Source organism: Protopterus annectens, chromosome 1.part1 (assembly GCF_019279795.1).
Source record: "Protopterus annectens isolate FY-2018-M chromosome 1.part1, PAN1.0, whole genome shotgun sequence".
In the NCBI taxonomy this organism is placed as follows: Eukaryota; Metazoa; Chordata; order Ceratodontiformes; family Protopteridae; genus Protopterus; species Protopterus annectens.
Window position 1 is genome coordinate 1,781,137,406 of NC_056726.1, and position 20,403 is coordinate 1,781,157,808.

Here is a 20,403-nt window from a genome sequence, read left to right on the forward strand (position 1 = left end):
GCACACCCCCTTCAATAAAAAGGCTATTAAAATTTTTCTTCATAACCATTGTCTGGAATGCTTAGCTGACTCAAAGATTTTTCACTAATGGTATAACTCTGTTCATAACAGAGCCAATCATTTCTGTATTTTGTATACGGTGAGTCCTGTTTACAAGGGCATGATGGGCATCAATGGCTTGAAAGCTTTATTTACCCAGACATAGCAGATTTTGATGTGCTGTTTGTAGAGGCACAGTATGCACAGTTTTGCTTGTTTCCTCATGTTCCACTAGAACAGGTATACTTGTTACACAGGAACTAGGGTATTTGACATGCTGTTTCTACAAAACCCACCAGCAAAAACACATTGGTTTATGCAGGATCTAAAGACTTAAGTATGCATTTCATTTAGAAACTGTTAACAAAAGCAAAACATGAACATAACATACACTGCTTGTTTTGTGTCTACATAACTTGTTAGTATGGGAAACCTATTCATACAGCAGACTTGAATGTGGTACTTCTGTGTAACCCTTTAGTGAGGAAAACATGTGTACACAAGCAGTAAAGGGTTTGTAGGCCTGCTTTCTACAAATGCCAGGATATATTCATTTGATCTATGATAGAAAGAGTGAGATAACTAACAGGACATTTTTCATAGCAAAATTTATTAAAACATTTGCATGGATAAATAGCTCATCCAAGTGCTAAGAGAATATTGCTGTGCCATTCATGGAGAAACTACTATCATTATATATTTTTTATTAGAGTGCCTTTTTGTTTGCAGAAAGGACTATGTATTATTGTTTACTCCAATCAAGATATCTTTTTTCCAGGATTTTACTACTGCACATTAGTTTAATCTTAGGCTAGTGGCAGTAGACAGAACAAAATGTCTTACGCCTTAAGGAACAGGAAATATTGCTGGGTTGGGGGAAGAAATTAGGCCCTCAGCTTGCTTTGGGTCCCATCCTTTGGGAAAAACCCAGTTCCCATGAATTATCACATCGATGGTAGTCCACTGAACACAGAAGGCGTTATAAGAGATCTGGGAACACAGGTTGACAGCAACCTCTCTTTTGACCACCACATTGCCACTGTGGTCAAAACGTCCTTCTATGTGGCACATCACATTACTATGGGTTTTGCATCCAAGAAGAAAGAGGTCATTGTCTCCCTCTACTCTTCCCTCATTAGGCCAATCATTGAGTACAATGCCCCATTTGGCATGTACCTCACTAAACACCTGCAACAACTGGGAGAGGCCGCAAAAGTACCTCATAAAGAGGAACCTAGGCCTTAAACATTTGTCCTATATGGAGAGACTAAAAAAACTCCAACTATTCTCTGTCTCATATCACCTGCTTAGAGGTGATATCTGCTTAACTTACAAAGCCATGTCTGACCCAGTTCTAATAGAAATGCTACATCTAAAGAAATCCCAATCCCTCCGCACTACATGCTCCAGAGACCTCAACCTCATTACCACAATCAACAGAACATGCTGGAGTGACAGGTTCATAACTCAGAGACTGCCCATGCTATGGAATAGACTTGCCATACATGTCAAGCAGAGCAGCTTACTGACCCTCTTCAAGAGAAATCTTGATGAGTGGATGGGAAATAGAGAATTCACCCCAGGGATCACTCCAGTGGCTTTACTTGACAGAGGCACAGGGAACTAAGGTCGGGTGGCACTATGCCAGGGTAATCTTATGGGCTAGGCTTGTAAAGGCCCCAGGGCCATTAGCCTAGTACACACCTATGAACCTATGAGTTTTATGTTGAAGTTCAGGAAAGCAGATGTAATGTGTAGCTATCTGCATGCAGTGCAACTGGTGCAAGCACATGCATTCCAGAAAGTTGGACATATCCGGATGCACAAATGCCCTTCCACCCAGCGAAGGAATAATAATCGGCATATGCTTTGCTGCTCTCTCTCATTCTGGTTCATTTTCTTGCATGAAACCAGGGCTGGTGGCATCACAATAAACAAACCATTTCTGCATGATTGGACTGGCCCTACAACAGGAAAAATAATTATTTGTTTTGTAGTTTGTTTATTGACAAAAATAACATACACAAGTTTTAAAAGCAAAGCAGGAGATAAGTAGAGGGTTTGTTCCTGACTACTCTACTGATCACCAGGGTTCAATTAAGGGCCCCTGAGTGGGAATGACAACAAGAAGGGATGGGACGAAGAGACTGATATCAGGCAATTCCCTTCCTCAGAAAGTGTATGAGAATTTCTTTGCAGAACAACAGCCGCATGGTGCATTCTTTCTGGGTATACACTGCTAGGAGTGAAATGCTAGCTCACTGGCTCCAACAAGTACCTGAGGATGAACGTGCATAAAAGCATGCATGCCATAGCTTGTGTCTTGTGTTCTTCATATTGCAGCCAGTATAGAATAACAGGATCAAAATGTGCAACTCCTAGGCATCCATCATCAAGTGCAGGTGCCCACATCCTGCCACAGTGGGTAACACCAAGAAGGGCAACTGTTTCGATGCAGACAGTAAGTATGGACTGCAACAGGAATTCGGATATGAATGAGGAGAAGTAATTAAGGTTTTTTGGTACAAGGATAGGTTATCTTGATTTAAAAAATATATATATAGATAGATATAAAAACAGCAGGGTTCTCTGGTGTTGGTGTGTTGCTAACACAAAACTTAGGAGTAGCAAATGCTTTCAAACATTATTTAAGGGTCTGGCTGTATTTTACAGTATTTTAGGACATAGACTTTCATGCAAGGCAAACCATCTGCTCTAGGGGCAAGGATTTTGCCATATGATGAAGTGAGTATGATTGACATACAGAACTCCTGCTGATTGGGACATGGAAATTATTTACATGAGTGAAAGGCTTAGGATGCATTAATTAACCAGAAACCATCAGCATAGACAATCTATTTATCTGTGAAGCCTAAAGTTACAACCTTAGGCATGTTGTTTAACCAGGATAAGGACTTGTATGTGTTATAAATATGCTGTTTGGATATGGCAAGGAAACCATCAACACATGCAATGCATTTAGAATAGATTCCAGTGCTTTGGTGTGCTGTTTACTCAGAACCCTTCAGTGCAAATAAATGGTATCAAATACTCAACTGCTCTGGTATGTTAATTACACACAGACCTGCTGCACAGAATGATTCTTATAACGTCACTTGTTTAATGTAGAATGTGAAACCATCCACTGGCTAGGATGATCTAACAATTAAGGACTAAATGTTTAAACTGCTATATTTTCCCAAGATGCAGTAATATGGCAACCTCATTTCCACTGCAGTCACAGGCTCTGGTGTTGCTTTTACTTGTAAAAAACATTGTTGAGTTTCTGGTTACAAAAATGCCTTAGGATCAGAAATGGCTGGTAATGGATTTTCGTATAGCTGGATATTTACCATTTAAATGAGTAATGTGACGATTTTACCCGAAGCATCTGATAGCAAAGTACATAGCAACCCTTGTGCTGGTAGCATGAATAAAAAATACCTGCTAAAACCAAGATCTTGTAAAATGGACAGAAGGATTAATTAAATGAGAATATGCAGTTATATGGAAGGGATTTTCTTTCTTTCTTTTTGGTCTCAAGAAATTCCTTCATTAAAGAGAAGGCACTATAGTTACAATTCAGAGGCTAATCTGCGCTCCCACCTCAGTTATATAAAAGTAGCTCACTGTCTGAAGAATTTCTCATTTCTCACACGTATTAATAACTTCTACAATGCAGATAGTCTGAGTTTCTGCTGCCTTCCCTTCAAAGTAAAAAAAAAGAAATCTGCCCAAGCACTTTAAGTGATAACATATTACTAGCTGCATCTTCTGGACTGCAGGAAACACACGAGAAAAAGGAAAAAAAAAATCTTGTCTCCATAGATGGGAAAATAAGAGTAGAGGCAGGTTCATCACAGTATATACCACTAACATGATTTGTTAAAAAAAAAACACACTGAACCAGTCTATTCTCTAAACTGAAGTACTCAGTTCTTTCAGCTGTCTTCATGTCTGGCACACTTGTTGTCTGTCTGTCTGTCTGCTTGGAAATCATACAGCACACCATGGCAAGTTGTTTTTTACCATCTGACAGCTCACTCATATTAGTTTAAAATAAAGTACTATAAAACAGTAGCATGGCCTATTTCTGGCCCTGCTTAAATGTTTGCAGTGGTCAGATGTCTGGGTAATAAAATATTCCAGTGTGAGGATTTGCTTAATATTAGCCTCCATTCCTTCCCACACATTTACCTTTTAAAGAAACAAAAAGTAAAGCCCAAATAATATGGCTCTATGAGTAGGCCTCTGAAGGTACAGTGGAATCTATGACCTGTTTTAATTCCGAATCTCTTGACATGGAGCATCATAATGATGTTTTCATGGGAGGGAATCACATAATGCCTCTCCTCATATGTTTGAAAATTTCAGGTTCAGTCTAGTTAAGACGGCCTTTTAGTGCTCCAAACTCCTCTCACCAGTAATTCCACAGTATGTGCATTTGGAAGCGCATTAGAAGAGAGATACATTATTTTCATTTTGGGAAAGAGGAAACCACGAGGAAAAAAATGTTTTAAATCTCCCTGCCATTTTAAAGCCAAAATACCTCAGCTTTTAAACAATGTCTTTGTAAGCAGTCTGTTGTCCACAATAACTGGCATGAAACCTCCGAATCTTGCAGAGGAGACAACCAAAAAAAAAAGTAAAAGGTGAATAGATACTCCAGGTTTTTGCTATACGACAGACAAAATATCACATTCAGCAGAAGAGATTTACAGGTTCTCTCCAGGTTGGTATTGTGGTTCTGTGGCAGTAAAATAGTCCTCCAGGAAAGACTGCAAGTACTCAAATGTTGGCCTCTCCTCTGGATCTTTCTTCCAGCACAGAATCATCAGTTCATGCAAAGAAACTGGGCATCCACTAGGGGGAGGCATTCTGTAACCTCTTTCGACCTGTTCTAGTACTTCACGATTGTTCATTCCTAGAGAAGGAGAATGAAAAAACAACACGTTATGACAGGCAACAAAGTTGCTCCAATTACATATTCACAGGGAACATCCTAACAGTGTGAATACTGCACAGATAAGCAATGCTGCACTACTCAACTACGAAGCAATTCATATACCACAATGAATATCGGTAAGGAATTAAAGGCTACTATTACGGCTAGTAAGGCAAATCATGAAGTGAATTTGCTTTTGAAACCATGGATAATTATGAATTCTTCATTAGTTACATTAAGAATCTACGGAATTGCACCCAGCAGTGTTCTGAGCTTAACAAAAATTGCACCACTCACTCAGACACAGCAGACATAGCTAATATATCATTGGACCAACTTAGTGTAAATTTTACCCTTGAAACAACTATCTTAATTTCACAAATTCCCAAATTACTGAGGATGCTCTCTAAAATCAAAAATACTGCTTCTGTGGGGCCTGATAATTTACATGGATACCTAAAAAATAGCACTAAACATGCTCTTGTGGAGCTCCTACTTAAACTATTTAACCTGGGCTTAGCTACACAATTAGTGTACAGGGTATGGCAAACTGCAGTGGTGCTAACCCTACATCGTGGTGACCCTACCTCTGCCATGGGAAACTATAGAGCCAGTACCAGACTAGCCTGATTTGCAAAGCCATAGAGCACATCATAACTGAAGTCATAAACTATGGTACCAAAAAACCTTAGCAGGCTACAGACAAATCAGTTTGGTTTTGTTAAAGGGAAATAATGCCTTACTTTAGTTAACTTCATCAAGAAGGTCATAATGGCTGCTGACAGTGGTCATTCTGCTTATCTAAGATTGGTACAGCTCTGCCTTTTACTAGAAATAGCAAATAATTATTCATAATTTGTCAAAGCACCTTACCCATGACTATTGACGCACCACAGGAATGGATGTTAACTCATGTAACACACTTATATAACCAGTTCAGCACATTGTAAATCATTTTGCATAACTGTCATTGTAAATACGTATTGCATCACTGTTATCATTTTGCATCAAGTCACTGTAATATTTAATAAAAACACAAAGGCATCAGGTGGATTTATTGGCCACAGTCATGTGTTTTTTGCCAATTACTGCTAATGATCCTTACTTATTGAAGCCAATTATTTTGAGATGTGTGCAAAGCAGGAATTTCAGGGAGGCTGTTTCTTTACTTCACACCAACAGACAGCACTGTCAATATCCAACCCTTCCGATTAATCTTACCCACAATATAACAATGTTTTCAATTCCTCTGGGCTGCCGTACTATCTGCCAAGGAGCAATTGCCAGACTGATAAGTCCCCTGGCAACAATCCCTTGGGGCTGTCTGGCCTGTGGAAGGTCCAGCTAAAGGGACCTGAGACCCCCCCCATTTACCTTGGCCTCCCTTACCTTTCCTGCCTTCCACCACAGACAGGAGGAATAATCCTCCCTTCCACCAAGCACATCTCATACTGCTCTAAGTGTAGGCCCTTCCATACTAAGATTGTTTGTAATTCTGCATAGAAAACTGGCATACCATCTTCTGACAAATGAACCCCATCATACCTGTCTGGCCATCTGACCTGAATGCCATGGTGAGAAATGTACAGCCCACAAGTAATCCATAATATTATTAATTCTTCACCTTATCCTCTCCACTGGTTCAATTGACCTAGCCTCCCTCCACCTTCTTCTCCATACCAGTTCTGACCAACTGATAATAACCTGCAGCCAGCAGTCACGCATATCATTTAACTCTGGCACCATCAAACCAACCCAATCTTTTATTGGAAGTAGGCAAATATAATTACCCCTTAAATATAACACAGTGGCTGTAGGAGGCTTTATAATTCTGGTTGCTTGTTGCAACACTGCCCTAAGTTGATGCCATTGCATTCTTGATACCTCAAACCAGACTGCCTCATAAGAAACTCAATTCCATCTTTGAAAGGATGAGACCAACCTGCCCTGGACCCAATGATGGCACCTCCGAATAAAAATGACCCACTATCCAAATGTACTTCCAGTCCAATGATGTGTGGGTTAAAATACAAAAAACAAGAGTTAAAGTCGCTTACACCTCACGTAGCTTTTATAAGAATTGTAATTCCACCTGCCCAACCTCTTAATGTCAGCCTGTGATGCCACCCATTGTGTGAACATGTGAAACTGTGCTAATCTGAAAAGAATCTATCTGTGTCTAAGCCACACAACTTAACAGCTTCCCTTAAGACTGCCCCCACCTGATACTGTGTAAGAGGATCACCTTGCTGATGATCAAAGAATGGACCATCTAACGTATGCCTATTATTGCTGTACTCCAACATAACTGTTGCCAGCTTTCATTCCAAACTCTTTGGGTAAGAACTCTTACCCACTGACCTTTTCCTTCTTGATCCATTTTAGATTTATCCACATATATCTTCCCCAAACACATGCTCATGTGCCAAAGTTTTATCCCTTGACCTTTCTTTTTGTTCGGTTGATGAACCTCTAATAACCTAAATGCCCCACAAAAAGCCAGCAGAAAGGCATCCCTAAATAACTCTACTTCATATGAAGAAAAACAAACTTGTAAAATGGCAAACCATAGTCTACATAGAACTGCTGGTCCTATGGGGTACCTCTTGGGCGTTTGCCTCCCCCAGTCTTTAAACACTGACTGCATTTGAAATGAATTAGTTAAGTCCCTTAACCCTAGAGCCTGATGAAACCAATTCAAAGTTGATAATGTGCTTCTTGCCATCCCCAGTCTCCAACCTATTTCCTTCATTACCACAATGTAAGCCCTGATGTGTTGAGGTGGAACTGGCCATGCTGGTTCCCAGCCTTTGGATAACCTAGTCTGCAAAAATTGCTATATGCATTTATTATACCTTAACCATATCCTTCCACTGAGGGTATTACACATTAGACACCATTCGTGTCTCCCCATAAAGCCTGTAAGTGATATGGCACTTGATCCGGAGTAGGTTTTGCATTTGGAGCCAGTAACCAGAACCAGGGCCACTGTAAATGAGAAAGGGATTCTGCTAATGAGTTATAAATGCCTGGTATGTGTTGCTCCTAAACTGTGACATTTAGTGTTAAGAACTTAAAAGCAAAATGCCTCATCATTCTGCCTAACACTCCCCTAGCTGATTATTCACTATAAGTACTATGCTATTGTTATCAGAACGAAGCTAAACCATCCTATCCTTCATCTGCCCTCCCCATATTTCCAAGGTCACTACCACTGAAAAAATTCCATCTCTGCAATTATTTCCAAGGTTACTACCGGTGAAAAAATTCCATCTCTGCAACTGAAAGGCTGAACCTGCCATTATCTTGACTTGGCCATGCCACATTGAACCACTGTCCTTGGAATTAACCTCCAAACCACTACTTGAGTGTCATCTTATTCTAAGCCAACACATGACTTAAAGCTAAACGTAACTTCTGTACCTTGTTTATAGGAATTCTACAATGACCATTCAAGCTATCAATCTCTATACCCAAAAATGATAATCTGTTTGTCGGGCCCTCTGCTTTGTTCTTTGCTAATGGTACCCCTAGCTATTTGCATATTTGAATAAAGGAATCTGCAGCTCATTGACATTCTCCCATGTCTTTCTTCCCCACAAATAAAAAAAAATCATCCAAGTAATAAACAATGTTGTCTTCCCCTAACCTGTGTGCCCCCACCCTATGCAAAAAGGTACTAAACTTTTCAATGTAGCACAAGCAATTGAGCAACCCATTGGCATGCACTTATCCATTTCACATTGACCTTCAAAAACTAATCCTAACCACCCTCGGTCTTTAGTAGCAATGGATAAAAGTCTAAAAGTGGACTCTATGTCTGCATTTGCCATAAGGGTTTCTCTTTCCCCTTCCTAATTACTTTATCAATTGAAGCATAATACACCCAAGTCCCTTCACCATTTATGTAATCATTCACAGGTTTCCCCTCCAGATATGACTGGTGAAGAACAAGATGGAATTCACCTGGCTTCTTTTTGGGGACTACATCTACAGGTGAAACCTTGAATGCTCTTCTGGATGTGTGGGGAAATGGGCCTGCCAATCTGCCCACTTCTAATATCTTATTCAGCTGAGCCTTAACTATACCCAGATGTTCTCTTGCAGATTTCAAATTCTTAATAATGTCCCCTTTTTCCCAAATATTTGCCAGTATCCTGAACCCTATGATAAACCCTTCTGCTAACAATGACGCCACATCTCTATCTGGATATGCCTTGAGCCACTTACTTAAAATGTCCGCTCTTACTGAATTCGGACGCGGGTCCTGTTTACCCCTGAAAGGGAATGTGGCATGTAAAAGTTTTATTCTGGGGGCCTGGAAGACGAAAACACACCTTGGCTGGGTGGTTTGTCTTTCCGTATGCCATGCACTGATGCCGAAATTTACATTGTAATTGATTGCAACAGTGGCCAAGTTAAGAGTTAGCCATGAGAAATATAAATATAAAAATATATATATATATATATATATATATACATATATATATATATAGATACACACACACACACACACATATATATATATATATAATATATATATATATAATATATTTATACACACACACACATACATACACATATACATACATATACTTATCTATATATACATACACACACACATATATAAATGCTCATTGTACTTACATATCAGATGTAGCATTACAGTCATTCATTACTACAAGCAGAAAACTGATTTTAAGAATTTGAAGCTTTCACTTCCTTCTGAAAGTTTGTTTGGTTTATTGCACTGCTGTAAGCTTCTACGTACTGCATCATGCTAAAACACTATTTATTATAAATTATTATTACTATCATCGTCACCATCATCATCATCGTCATCATCGTTATTTAATAAACCATTCCAAAATGAGAGCTTTGGTTTCCATCCACTGACTTGCAAAATCTGGCTACAACGAAGCACAACTATGGTTGTGTACTGATCTGCTACCGTACACTGAAATGTCATTTATTTGTGTCAACCACTACTGTGTGGTGCCAGCATCATTTATTCACCTGGTTACTAACAAAAAAGGGGACGGAAGGTCATCAGAATGAAACATTATTCATGAAGAACTCCATATAAATATTTGCTGACTAATAAAGAAGTGATTCAAACATTCTGACACTCATATCTTAACACACTGTTACTGAGTAGCATTTACTATACAATAAGATAAATTGTATAACCAGTATGGCTCAACTTGCATAATACAACCATGTACATTACCCCACCGTACCTACACCCCAAGTGAATGCTAGAGTGACTTTTTTTGATCCACTTACAAATTTGACTTTGTCATGACTCACTCACTGATAACCACAGTCAGTCAATAATGTCACATATTAGTTTTTTACTATTGCAGAAACTGTGGTCCTCTATCAACTTTTTAAGTGAATTTCATTAAATCTTATAAATGTATTCAGTTTGTCCAGAATTTTTGAACCAAGAAGTTGAAAGGTATGCTGCAACTTCTACCTAATGACACAGAGGCCTTCTGACTATCAGCTTGCATTATTATTATTATTATTATTATTATTATTATTATTATTCATATTAGTATTATTGTTATTATTATTATTATTAGTAGTAGTAGTATTATTATTATTATTAGTATTATTATTATTAGTATTATTGTTATTATTATTAGTAGTATTAGTATTATTGTTATTATTATTATTATTATTATTAGTAGTAGTAGTAGTATTATTGTTATTATTACTGTTCTTATCATATACAAATAAATCTGGAGTACTCAGAAGTACTGTTTGCATTTTTCTACCACCTGACTAAGCTTTCTTGTTTTGTATCTGTGAATTCTTGCCACCCAACTGATGTGGCTATACAAAAGCAGACACTGTGTTCGCACATTTATCAACTCAACTTTCCAGAATATGTGAGTTAACAAAGTGACTGTTAAGAAAGTTTTACAATCAAAGGCCTTTACAGTGCCCCAAAATTACCAAGATAAAGCTGTAAAGCATTCCTCCCAAAAATTTAGTGGAACTGCCATAAAACTCACCCCCCTTTGTAACTGCATGGTGCTATCTGATCTGTTTTGTCCGCAGCAAACCTACCCCTGAAAAACCTAATTACACTGGAGGAACTGGGGGATGAGAAACCATTTGCTTGCAGCAAGTGAACATGCTAGTTTTACTGCTCTTACAGATATCTTTACAGTCATGGACTAAGTCTAAGATCATAGCTTACATGTTAGCAGTTAAAATGAACCTTTTGCCATTTTAAAAATATTCCCCCTTTCCTAAATAGGAATATGCCCTAAATCTGTTTTCTGTTCCTCCAAGTCACTTTTGTAGTGATAAACAGAAAACATAACTAAAACCTAACAAACAAATCAAAGGTTTGCTTTCATATGAAATATTCCAGCCTTCCTGAAAAATTCTGTGCACTGCCATATTACCTTCCCCCCACCCTTTGTCTTCTTCTTCCTTAAAGAAATTAACACCACTAAAACTGAAATGGGTACAATATTCTGCTACTTAGCCACAGAATCACCACCCTCCAACTGCTGTTTTCTCTACAAAGGTTTAGAAATATGCCAGTAAGCAGGTCAAATAAATAAATAAATAATAACTAAATCCACATGGTTATCAATTGCAAGCATCGGCTTTTGTGGTTCTGACAAAAGAGTTTCTACATTTAACCAAACTTTGTTATCCAAGATTGCCCATTTATTCATTTACTATCTGCAGTGCCTATAAATCCCATATTACCTACCTTAAATTTATTGTAGCAACCAGCTTAATTATTTATTATTATTAATTTTATTTTTTAAGAAATTAACCAAACATGATTTAATTTGCACTAAGCAGTAACAAATTAGTGAAGCTAATTACAAAATAGTGAAACAAACTTGATTTATGTTGTATTAAGCATAGCTCCTTCACAAACACATACACACACACACACACATGCACACACACACGTTACAGTATGCATAGATGTATATACATGTGTACACACACACACATACACAAAACCAACACTTATACACACAAACACACTCATAAATAATTGGCGTTGTTGTAGAGCAGACCCCTCCCAACGATGAGCAGTAGAACGCATCACCTAAACCCCGCCCATCACCCAACATCAGGTGACGTGTTCGAATGATGAATGAATATTCATGGTGATATCTTCACTGACCTCATGAATATTCATTGGGTATTTGGCAAGTTAGCTCGAGGGGGCACTACAATTCAATAATGCTAAAGAAACAGCACTATAACTGGAACTTCTACAAATGAAAGACGTGGTGTATGATGTTAGCAGTGTGCTGTTTATTAATATGGATCCATGCATTTAGACAGAAGGCCATTACACAACATGCGTATCTCTCACCTGACTCTTATTTATTCTGATACCATTTAGTAATTTACTGTTTAATAACACAGAAATGTTCATTATGATACATGTATCTGGGTTCCGCTGGAGACAGGTGTTATTACTTTGCCTTGGTCCAGATTTTACAGAGCCGACAGGCCACTTAGGGTTAGGGCTAGGGTTATAACTGAATTACAATTCTTGTTAGTGAAGACGCATGAAAAGTCCTTAACAAAAGTTTTTCTCCTCTGGCAGAATTGCAGCATTTAATTCATTTAGCCCTGGAGCCTCTCAGTCTCAGGAACATTCACAATTCACATGTACAGCAGTGATTTCAATATCTGTCAACCAGCTGCCAATGTATGCATGATGTCACTGGCGATCAATCATGCATCATTTGCAAAAATCATGGCCATTTGGCATGTTAGTTACACAAGCCATGCTCACATCTGCTCAGTCAGACCAGGGGGTACTGTTCTACAACAATGCCAAATAATTAACAAAACATTCAACAAACATTCAACAAAGCATGCTTTATGTTGCAATAACTAAATAGTACCTACTTCTTCTTTTTTTAATACTGGTAATTTGGAAAACAAGAATTATCTTAAGAAAATGAGTGTGTATGTGTGTAAAAAATAACCAAGCATCATTTACGTTGTAGTAAACCACTGAGGGTTGAAGTCTTAGTAATTCCCACTATTCCCAGATTCTGCTAAACATTTTGCAGGAATTCAGTGATCCTTGTTCATCACTGTTTTTTGTTGTTTACTTCCAAATCGCATCTCCTGATCATGCTGCTGTCTCTGTCTTGACTGACTGTTGAAAGGAAAGCTTCCAGGGTAGAGATCAAAAAGACTGATTTGCTTTGTTCCCAGCCTTTCCAATTTTACCCAGGAACAGCTCATCCCACCCTAACCCTCCTGACCTATTTTATTCCTACCTGTTCCTCCACCTTCACTCTCCCCTTGCAATCTGTGTCTGAGTTGACCAGCCTAGGACAAATGATGGCTTGCTGCAACCTGGCTAGCCAGCTGTTGTTACACAACTTATTTTGTTCTGGCTAAAGCATTTGCCATTACCATGCAGGTATTGTAAACAAGTTAAGTGCCTTAAAACTAGATCCATGAATTAAGGTGGATAGCCAACTGGCTGAAAGATGGAACCCTCATAGTTAAGGTACCAGGTACCTCCTCAAAAAGTAAGAAGTTTGTTATTGGTGTGCTGTAGCACTCATACTGGGACCCCCCCCCTTTCAGTATTTACTTCTCTGACCTTCATGCTGGGAATCAGGCCCTTTGGTTAACTAGGCTTGCAGATGACTGCAAACTGAATATTACTGTCAAATCTTCCTACTTTTAAATTGTAGCAACCTAATTGCTACAGTTTAGATCACACATGGAGAGCTACAGCACTCAGGTCTGACCATAAATCCAATACTGGCTTTTAAAGCCAGTATTAAATTAAAGAAAGATTGGGATCAGCTGATTATGCCCCTCCCAACACTTTATGCCCGTGGCAGTTGTCCCTATCACCCTACCTTAACTAGGCTACTGCTCACTGATCTATGAGTGGAGTAAAAAACAGTCACGGCTTGAGAAATGATACAGACAAAGTGCTAGGAAACTTGCCAGTGTTTCCGATTCCAGAGTTAAACAAATCAGTAATAACTGAGGAAAACAGAGGGTTGTGATAGGAAGAAAGTTCTGTTGTTTTGGTTAATTACTAGCCAGCGTGAAGATCTAAGCAGGTTAACCAAAGTGAGCTGTTATATGTCTGAAAAATTTAAAGCTAGAGAAGTTTTTTTTGTTTACAATGAAAACCAAGTAAAAGATTCACATTATGTAAAATCCGAAGATTCATTGTTCAATTCTTAAGTAGCTGCTCTTCTAATACATAATGAATTAGGTGTCTTGTAGTGTTTAGTAAGTTCAAGTAAAAATATTTATTTTGTGTCAAGAAACTACAGATGATTTTTCATGCTTATTTCACAGTTTTGAAAGAGAAATTAACATGCATTTTGTAAAAGGATTTCAACAATAGTAAAATTATGGGCAGATATAGGGAAACAGAGGGTAGTAACCGACAGAAACTGGCAATTGCTTCAAACCAGTGAAAAAAGGTATATTATACAATGACCCCCCCCCATTAATATTCAAAAACGTGCATGCTGATTGGTCAGCATGCACGTTGTAAATCAGAGTTATAGTAATGGAAAAAGGTGGTTGCCAGGACTTTTTCCATTACTATAACTCTTTTTTTTACAGCAACGGAGAACGCAAGATCTCTGTTGCTTCACACTGTCTCGCTATGTTAAACTCATTTAACATAGCGAGTCAGCTTTAAAAAAAACAACGGAGATTTCCATTGCTTTTTTTAAAGCTGTCTCGCTATGTTAAACGAGTTTAACATAGCGAGACAGTTTGTAAAAAGCAACGGAGATCTTACTTTCTCCGTTGCTTTGTTCAAAACTGTCTTGTTGCTGTGTTAAATGGGTTTAACATAGCGAGACAGCTTTAAAAAAAGCAACGGAGAATCTCCGTTACTTTTTTTAAAGCTGTCTCACTATGTTAAGCCCATTTAACATAGCGAAACAGTTTGTAAAATGCAACGGAGATCTTGCTTTCTCCGTTGCTTTTGCCCACAGCTCTGATGTACTGCGTAGGCATATGCATGCGCAGTACATCAGAACTGCCGCAGAATACCAGACAGCTGCGGAAGGGCAGCAAGGAGGCATTATACAATGCCATTATTTAAGAAAAGTAATTATTTTTTTTCTTAAATAATGTCATTGTATAATAATAACCACTTCTGGGTGTGGGTAATGCTGGATTTACCCACGGTTGGCTTTGTTTGGCCACTCGGGCTTCGCCCTCGTGACCAAACTACACCAACCATGGGTAAATCCAGCATTACCCACACCCAGGCATGGGTTATTGCTATATTATAAGTGTAACATCGCCTTACACATATACACGTGTGAATTTTCACAAAAAACTTTTTTTTTCCTGAAATTACAGGAGACTAGATAGGACTACATTTTAAAGGCAGATTTCATATTTAGATATATTTTTTTTTCTACATGAATTCAGCAATGTATTATTAGTGATTTTCAAATTCTTTTGATGGAAATATAAATAAAATAGTAATAATAAGACAAATAGGTTCATAGGTGTATAGTAAGCTAACAACCACTAGGGACACAGATGAGCCTAGCCTTGCAACCTTAATGTGACCCAGAAATTTTATTTATATAGCTGATGATTTACTGACTGCGTCTGTCCATCAGAGACATAGCAGCCAGACCAGGGGTGAATTTCCTATTACACATTCATTGGTTCAAGTTTCGCTTAAAAAGGGATAGGTAGGAACTCTGCTTCACATGGATGGAAAGCTGTTTTAGAGAATGGAATTCTGTGAGAAACATATCTGTCTCTCCAACATGTCCTATTTATGTTGCAAGCAAAATTTAGATCTTTTAATTTAGTAGCTCTGATGCTGTTTCTTTTGTGGATGTGCAAAAGGTTCATCAAAACTGGGGCCAGGTATGCTCTGTATGCCAGGCAAAGATCACCTCTCAGAAGTCTGTGTGATACAGAGTAAAAAGACAGGGCTTTGAGGTGATCAGCCTAAGACATTGCATTTATTCCCTGTATTCCTTTTGTAAGGAACCTCTATGGATGTTCCAGTTGCTGTATGTGTCTGGTCAGGTATATACTGATATGAACATTATACTTTATGATGGGTCTGATGAGGGCCAAGTACAATGGTATGATGACCTCTCTGAATCTAGATGCCATGATTTTCTTACTACCTTGGACACATGCTTGTCGAAGGCTAGGTTACTATCTACATGAGTTCCCAGAGCCCAGATTAGTGAATCAACTTTTAAGGATGTTTTATTGGTGACGTAGTTACCCAGGGTGGTAGACTTTCCAAAAGATACTATGATGAATTTTTTGGTACTGAGTTTTAAGCCATGGCTTTGGCATCAAGTGTCTGTCTGTCTGTATTTGACCCTCCTGAAGGGTATTTTCATCTTGGAGGGATTCAGTGACTGCTTCCAGTTTACATTCATATGTGAACTTTGTCAGTCAAAGGCCTTTGACATTGGCTTTGACATCCAAGAAGCAGATATAAAAAAGGACTGGATGCAGCATAGAACCCCAGGGGATTCCACTGGTGACCAGCCTGTTTGTGTAGGTGCACTCATTGATTCTAACCTCCTGGGTCCTAGCAGTGAGCCAGCTAGCAATCCAGTGTGTTATAAAATGTTTTTTACCTAGTTCTATAAGTTTGTTGACAATGTCTGAGTGGTATATTGTATCAAATGCTTTAGCCAGATCTAGGTAGGCAGTATGCACCATTTTCTCCTCAATCACTGCCTTAATGACCTTTTCAAATAAGTCCACCAGATTCAGTAAGCATGACGGGGATGGATCTAGTACCTGGTGGTCTCCTATGCCCCTGCTGATAATTTCCATCATAATTCTTTCCATGGGTTTGCCAGTAAGACTAGTCAAACTAATGGGTTTGTAGTTTTCAGGATCTGTTGAAGGTCCTCCCTTATGGTGGTCAAAGTTAAGGTTGTAGTCTACTTCTGCTCCTTTATGAAAGAGAATGACAGATGCAGTTCTCCATTCTCCATTCATGTGGCACAAAGCCTGTTTTAAGACTACAGTTATATAATGACTCCAGGGGTCCTGTTAAGTCATATTTTAGACTATCCAATAGGCATCCTGGGATGTTATCAGGGTTTATTGAGCATGTTAATAGCTGCATAGAGGCAACTATATCTACCAAGAGGAAGTACAGAACTAACTCAAAAAACAAGCCACCCTGGTGGAATCACAAAATCAATAGGCTGTATAACAGAAGGAAGAAAATCATAGCAAAAGTTAGGAGATACAGCACCCAGCAGGATAAAAGCAGTCTTATCAAACTAAACAAACCCAGAGGAGAAATAAAGTCTACCAAAGCCAAATTTGTGGTAAATTTGGCCTTCCAGGACAAGGACAACCACAAGGCATTCTTTAACCATGTCTGCAACCTCAAAGGCAATACACAATTGTGTGCAAAGCTCATTGTAAATAGAGCCATTTATACTGAGGCAGAAGATATAGCAAACCTCCTGGCCGATAAATTCAGCTCCAACTTTACCCCCCCTCTCAACCTTCCTTCAGGAAATACCATTAAATATAACTCTCCCTGCTATCACTGGGGAACAGGCCCTTAATGCTATCTCTAAGGCCAAGGACATTGCAACAATGGGCCCAGACAATATCCCAAGAGTCCTTCTAAACAGCATGAAACATGACCTATAAGGCCCTCTGGAATCGCTATTTAACTATAGCTTCCAAACAGGCTTCATGCCTTATGAATGAAGAACAGCAACTGTCATGTCTCTGCACAAAGGTGGGCCACCTACAGACCCTGGAAACTACAGGCCCATAAGTCTCACTGGTCTTACATGTAAAGCCATGGAAAGAATTATCATGGAAATGATCTATTGTGATATAGTAAACTTCTAGACACTGGACCCAACCCAGTTTGGTTTTGTCAAAGGCAGGTCATGCCTACTTAACCTGGTGGACTTCTTTGAGAAAGTCACCAAAGCAATGGAAGTGGGCAACATTTTTCACACTGCTTACCTTCATCTGGCCATGGCATTTGACTCAATACCCCACTTGGACATTGTTGACAAACTCAAGAGGTTGAGTCCAAACCCATATCTCACCTGGTGGCTAGCCAAATGACTCACAGACAGGACCCAAGAAGATAGAATTGGGGAGTCCACCTCTACAAAGAGGCCAGTCACAAGTGCAGTTCCTCAGGGATCAGTCCTTGTACCACTCTTTTTTGGCATTTACTTCTCTGAAGTCAAAGCCAATGTCAGTGGTCTCTGGCTGACTTAATTTGCAGATGATTGCAAATTAGGAGCAGTCATTGAATCCCACATTGACACAAATGTTCTCCATGAAGGGCTGACACAAACAACTAGTGTCAGAGCCATGGACTAAAATTAAATGGCAAGAACTGCATAATAGTATCCTTTGGGAAGGCAATCACCCCTGGTAACTATCATATTGACAACACACCCCTTACAGTTGACCCAGTAGTGAGGGACTTTGGGACACACATAGACAATAATCTAGCCTTTGACCATCATGCATCAACAGTAATGAGGAAATCAGTCTATACTGAGCAATGTATAAACAAAGGTATGACATCTAAGTCCATGGAAGTCATTATTCCACTGTATTCAGCATTCATCAGACCTATCATTGAGTACAGTGCCTTCTTTGGTATGTAACTAACCAAGCATATCCAAAAATTGGAATATCCACAGAGGTTCCTCACTAAAAGAATACAGGGCATAAATAAAATTTCCTATGCAGACCGCCTCCAGGCCCTATCCCTGTATTCTGTCTTCTACAAGCTTTTGAGGGGAGATCTATGTCTGGTATACAGGGCATTGTCAGACCCCACTCTGATGGACTTCCTGCATATACACAAAACAAACAGCATCAGAATTACCCATTCTAAAGACTTACATCTTGCTTATAATACAAATAGAACCTGCTGGAGAGAGAGAGATATGTATCCCAGAGACTCCCCATCTCTGGAACAGGCTCCCCATCTATGTGAAGCCGAGTTCCTCCCTAACCCAATTCAAGTGCAACTTGGACAACTGGATGGGGAACAGGAAATCCATACCTGGTTTGGCACCTATGTCTCTAATGGACACAGGCAACCTGTAAATGTTTCATATCCCAGGCCCCTGCTTGTCAATGTTTCATCTCCCAAGCCCCTGATTATACTTCTCAAAGGTATCAGAACTTGTCAGAGATCTGGGATGCATGACTAGGCTTAAAACAGATCTTGTGGTCGTTAGCCTAATAAACACCTATGAACCATGTTCATGGCTTTAGTGAGTGCAGCCAGTACATGCTCCCTAATTATAGCTGGAGAGGTTATGCTTGAGGATATTTTTGAGGGGATAGTTGGGGGTGAGAGGGGGTTAAAGTTGGAACTGAAGATGTCTGCTAACAGGTTTGGTATATTGCCAGACTTAGTAAATGTGGCATTACTAACCACCAGTTCAAGATATTGCTGTGTGCTGCTCTAGAGGTTTCCAAAATAAGTCTAAAAGGTCTTATGTTTATCTTTCAACTGCGATGCCATCTTAACCTCAGTGTTGGCTTTGCTTGACCTAATTAGCCCTCTTATTTGCCTATTTACTTTGATAACACAATTTCTGTCTTTATGGGAATTACCTTTCCTGATTTCTGCCATAATGGTTTTCTTTTGTTGTAATTCCTGTTTAATTTGGGATGCCACCAGGGTGTTTTTTTTCCTAGGGCTAATCCTGTGCTTACTACTTATAGGTACAGCAGCCTCTATGGAGCCATTGACATGTCTGTACAGAGCTTCTGGGGGCAATTCAGTATAGGGTGCTGTGCTATCTGTGTTTAGATGGGCATTGAATTTGGGCATTGAATTTTGACAATCCCTGTCTTGAGATGCCAAAACTCCAACCTTGCCATTTGTTAAAGAACAGTTCAAAAAGACCATTTAAAATAATCCAACATTTAATGAAGACAGAAGTAAAAAACGGCTGACAACATCCTGAAAGTTAAGCGCTTTCACCCATTTACAATACAGGCTTCTTCAGAACTAAATTCAATGAATGAAACAGTTGCCATTTTATCTTCACTATTAGTAGTTAATAAGTGTAGGGAAATGATTCATGTTGAATTATATATTTTATGTTTTAATGTATAGATATATGAATAGTAATAAACTCGTCTGCTATAGCTTTAAATTTGGCTACATTTTTGGTGCCAAATAATTAATTTAAATGGCAACTGTTTCATTCATTGAATTTAGTTCTGAAGAAGCCCGTATTGTAAACGGGTGAAAGCGCTTAACTTTCAGGATGTTGTCAGCCATTTTTTACTTCTGTCTTTATTAAATGTTGGATTATTTTAAACGGTCTTTTTGAACTGTTCTTTAACAAACGGCAAGGTTGGAGTTTCGGCATCTCAAGACAGCATAGCGGTTGGCGTAAGCT

The 20,403-nt window shown here is 38.9% G+C and overlaps 1 protein-coding gene across 10 annotated transcripts in view; it reads right to left on the reverse strand.

The window, feature by feature from the left end:
- Positions 1-1,659: 1,659 nt before the first annotated feature.
- FGR (FGR proto-oncogene, Src family tyrosine kinase) overlaps positions 1,660-20,403 on the reverse strand; it is a 2,305,304-nt gene continuing 2,286,560 nt past the window's right edge. For all 10 annotated transcript variants that reach the window (XM_044084628.1, XM_044084601.1, XM_044084584.1 and 7 more), the window contains one exon: positions 1,660-4,963. In XM_044084628.1, coding sequence (XP_043940563.1) covers positions 4,755-4,963 — 209 coding nt within the window. In that variant the 3' untranslated portion in view covers positions 1,660-4,754. The remainder of the gene's footprint in view (positions 4,964-20,403) is intronic.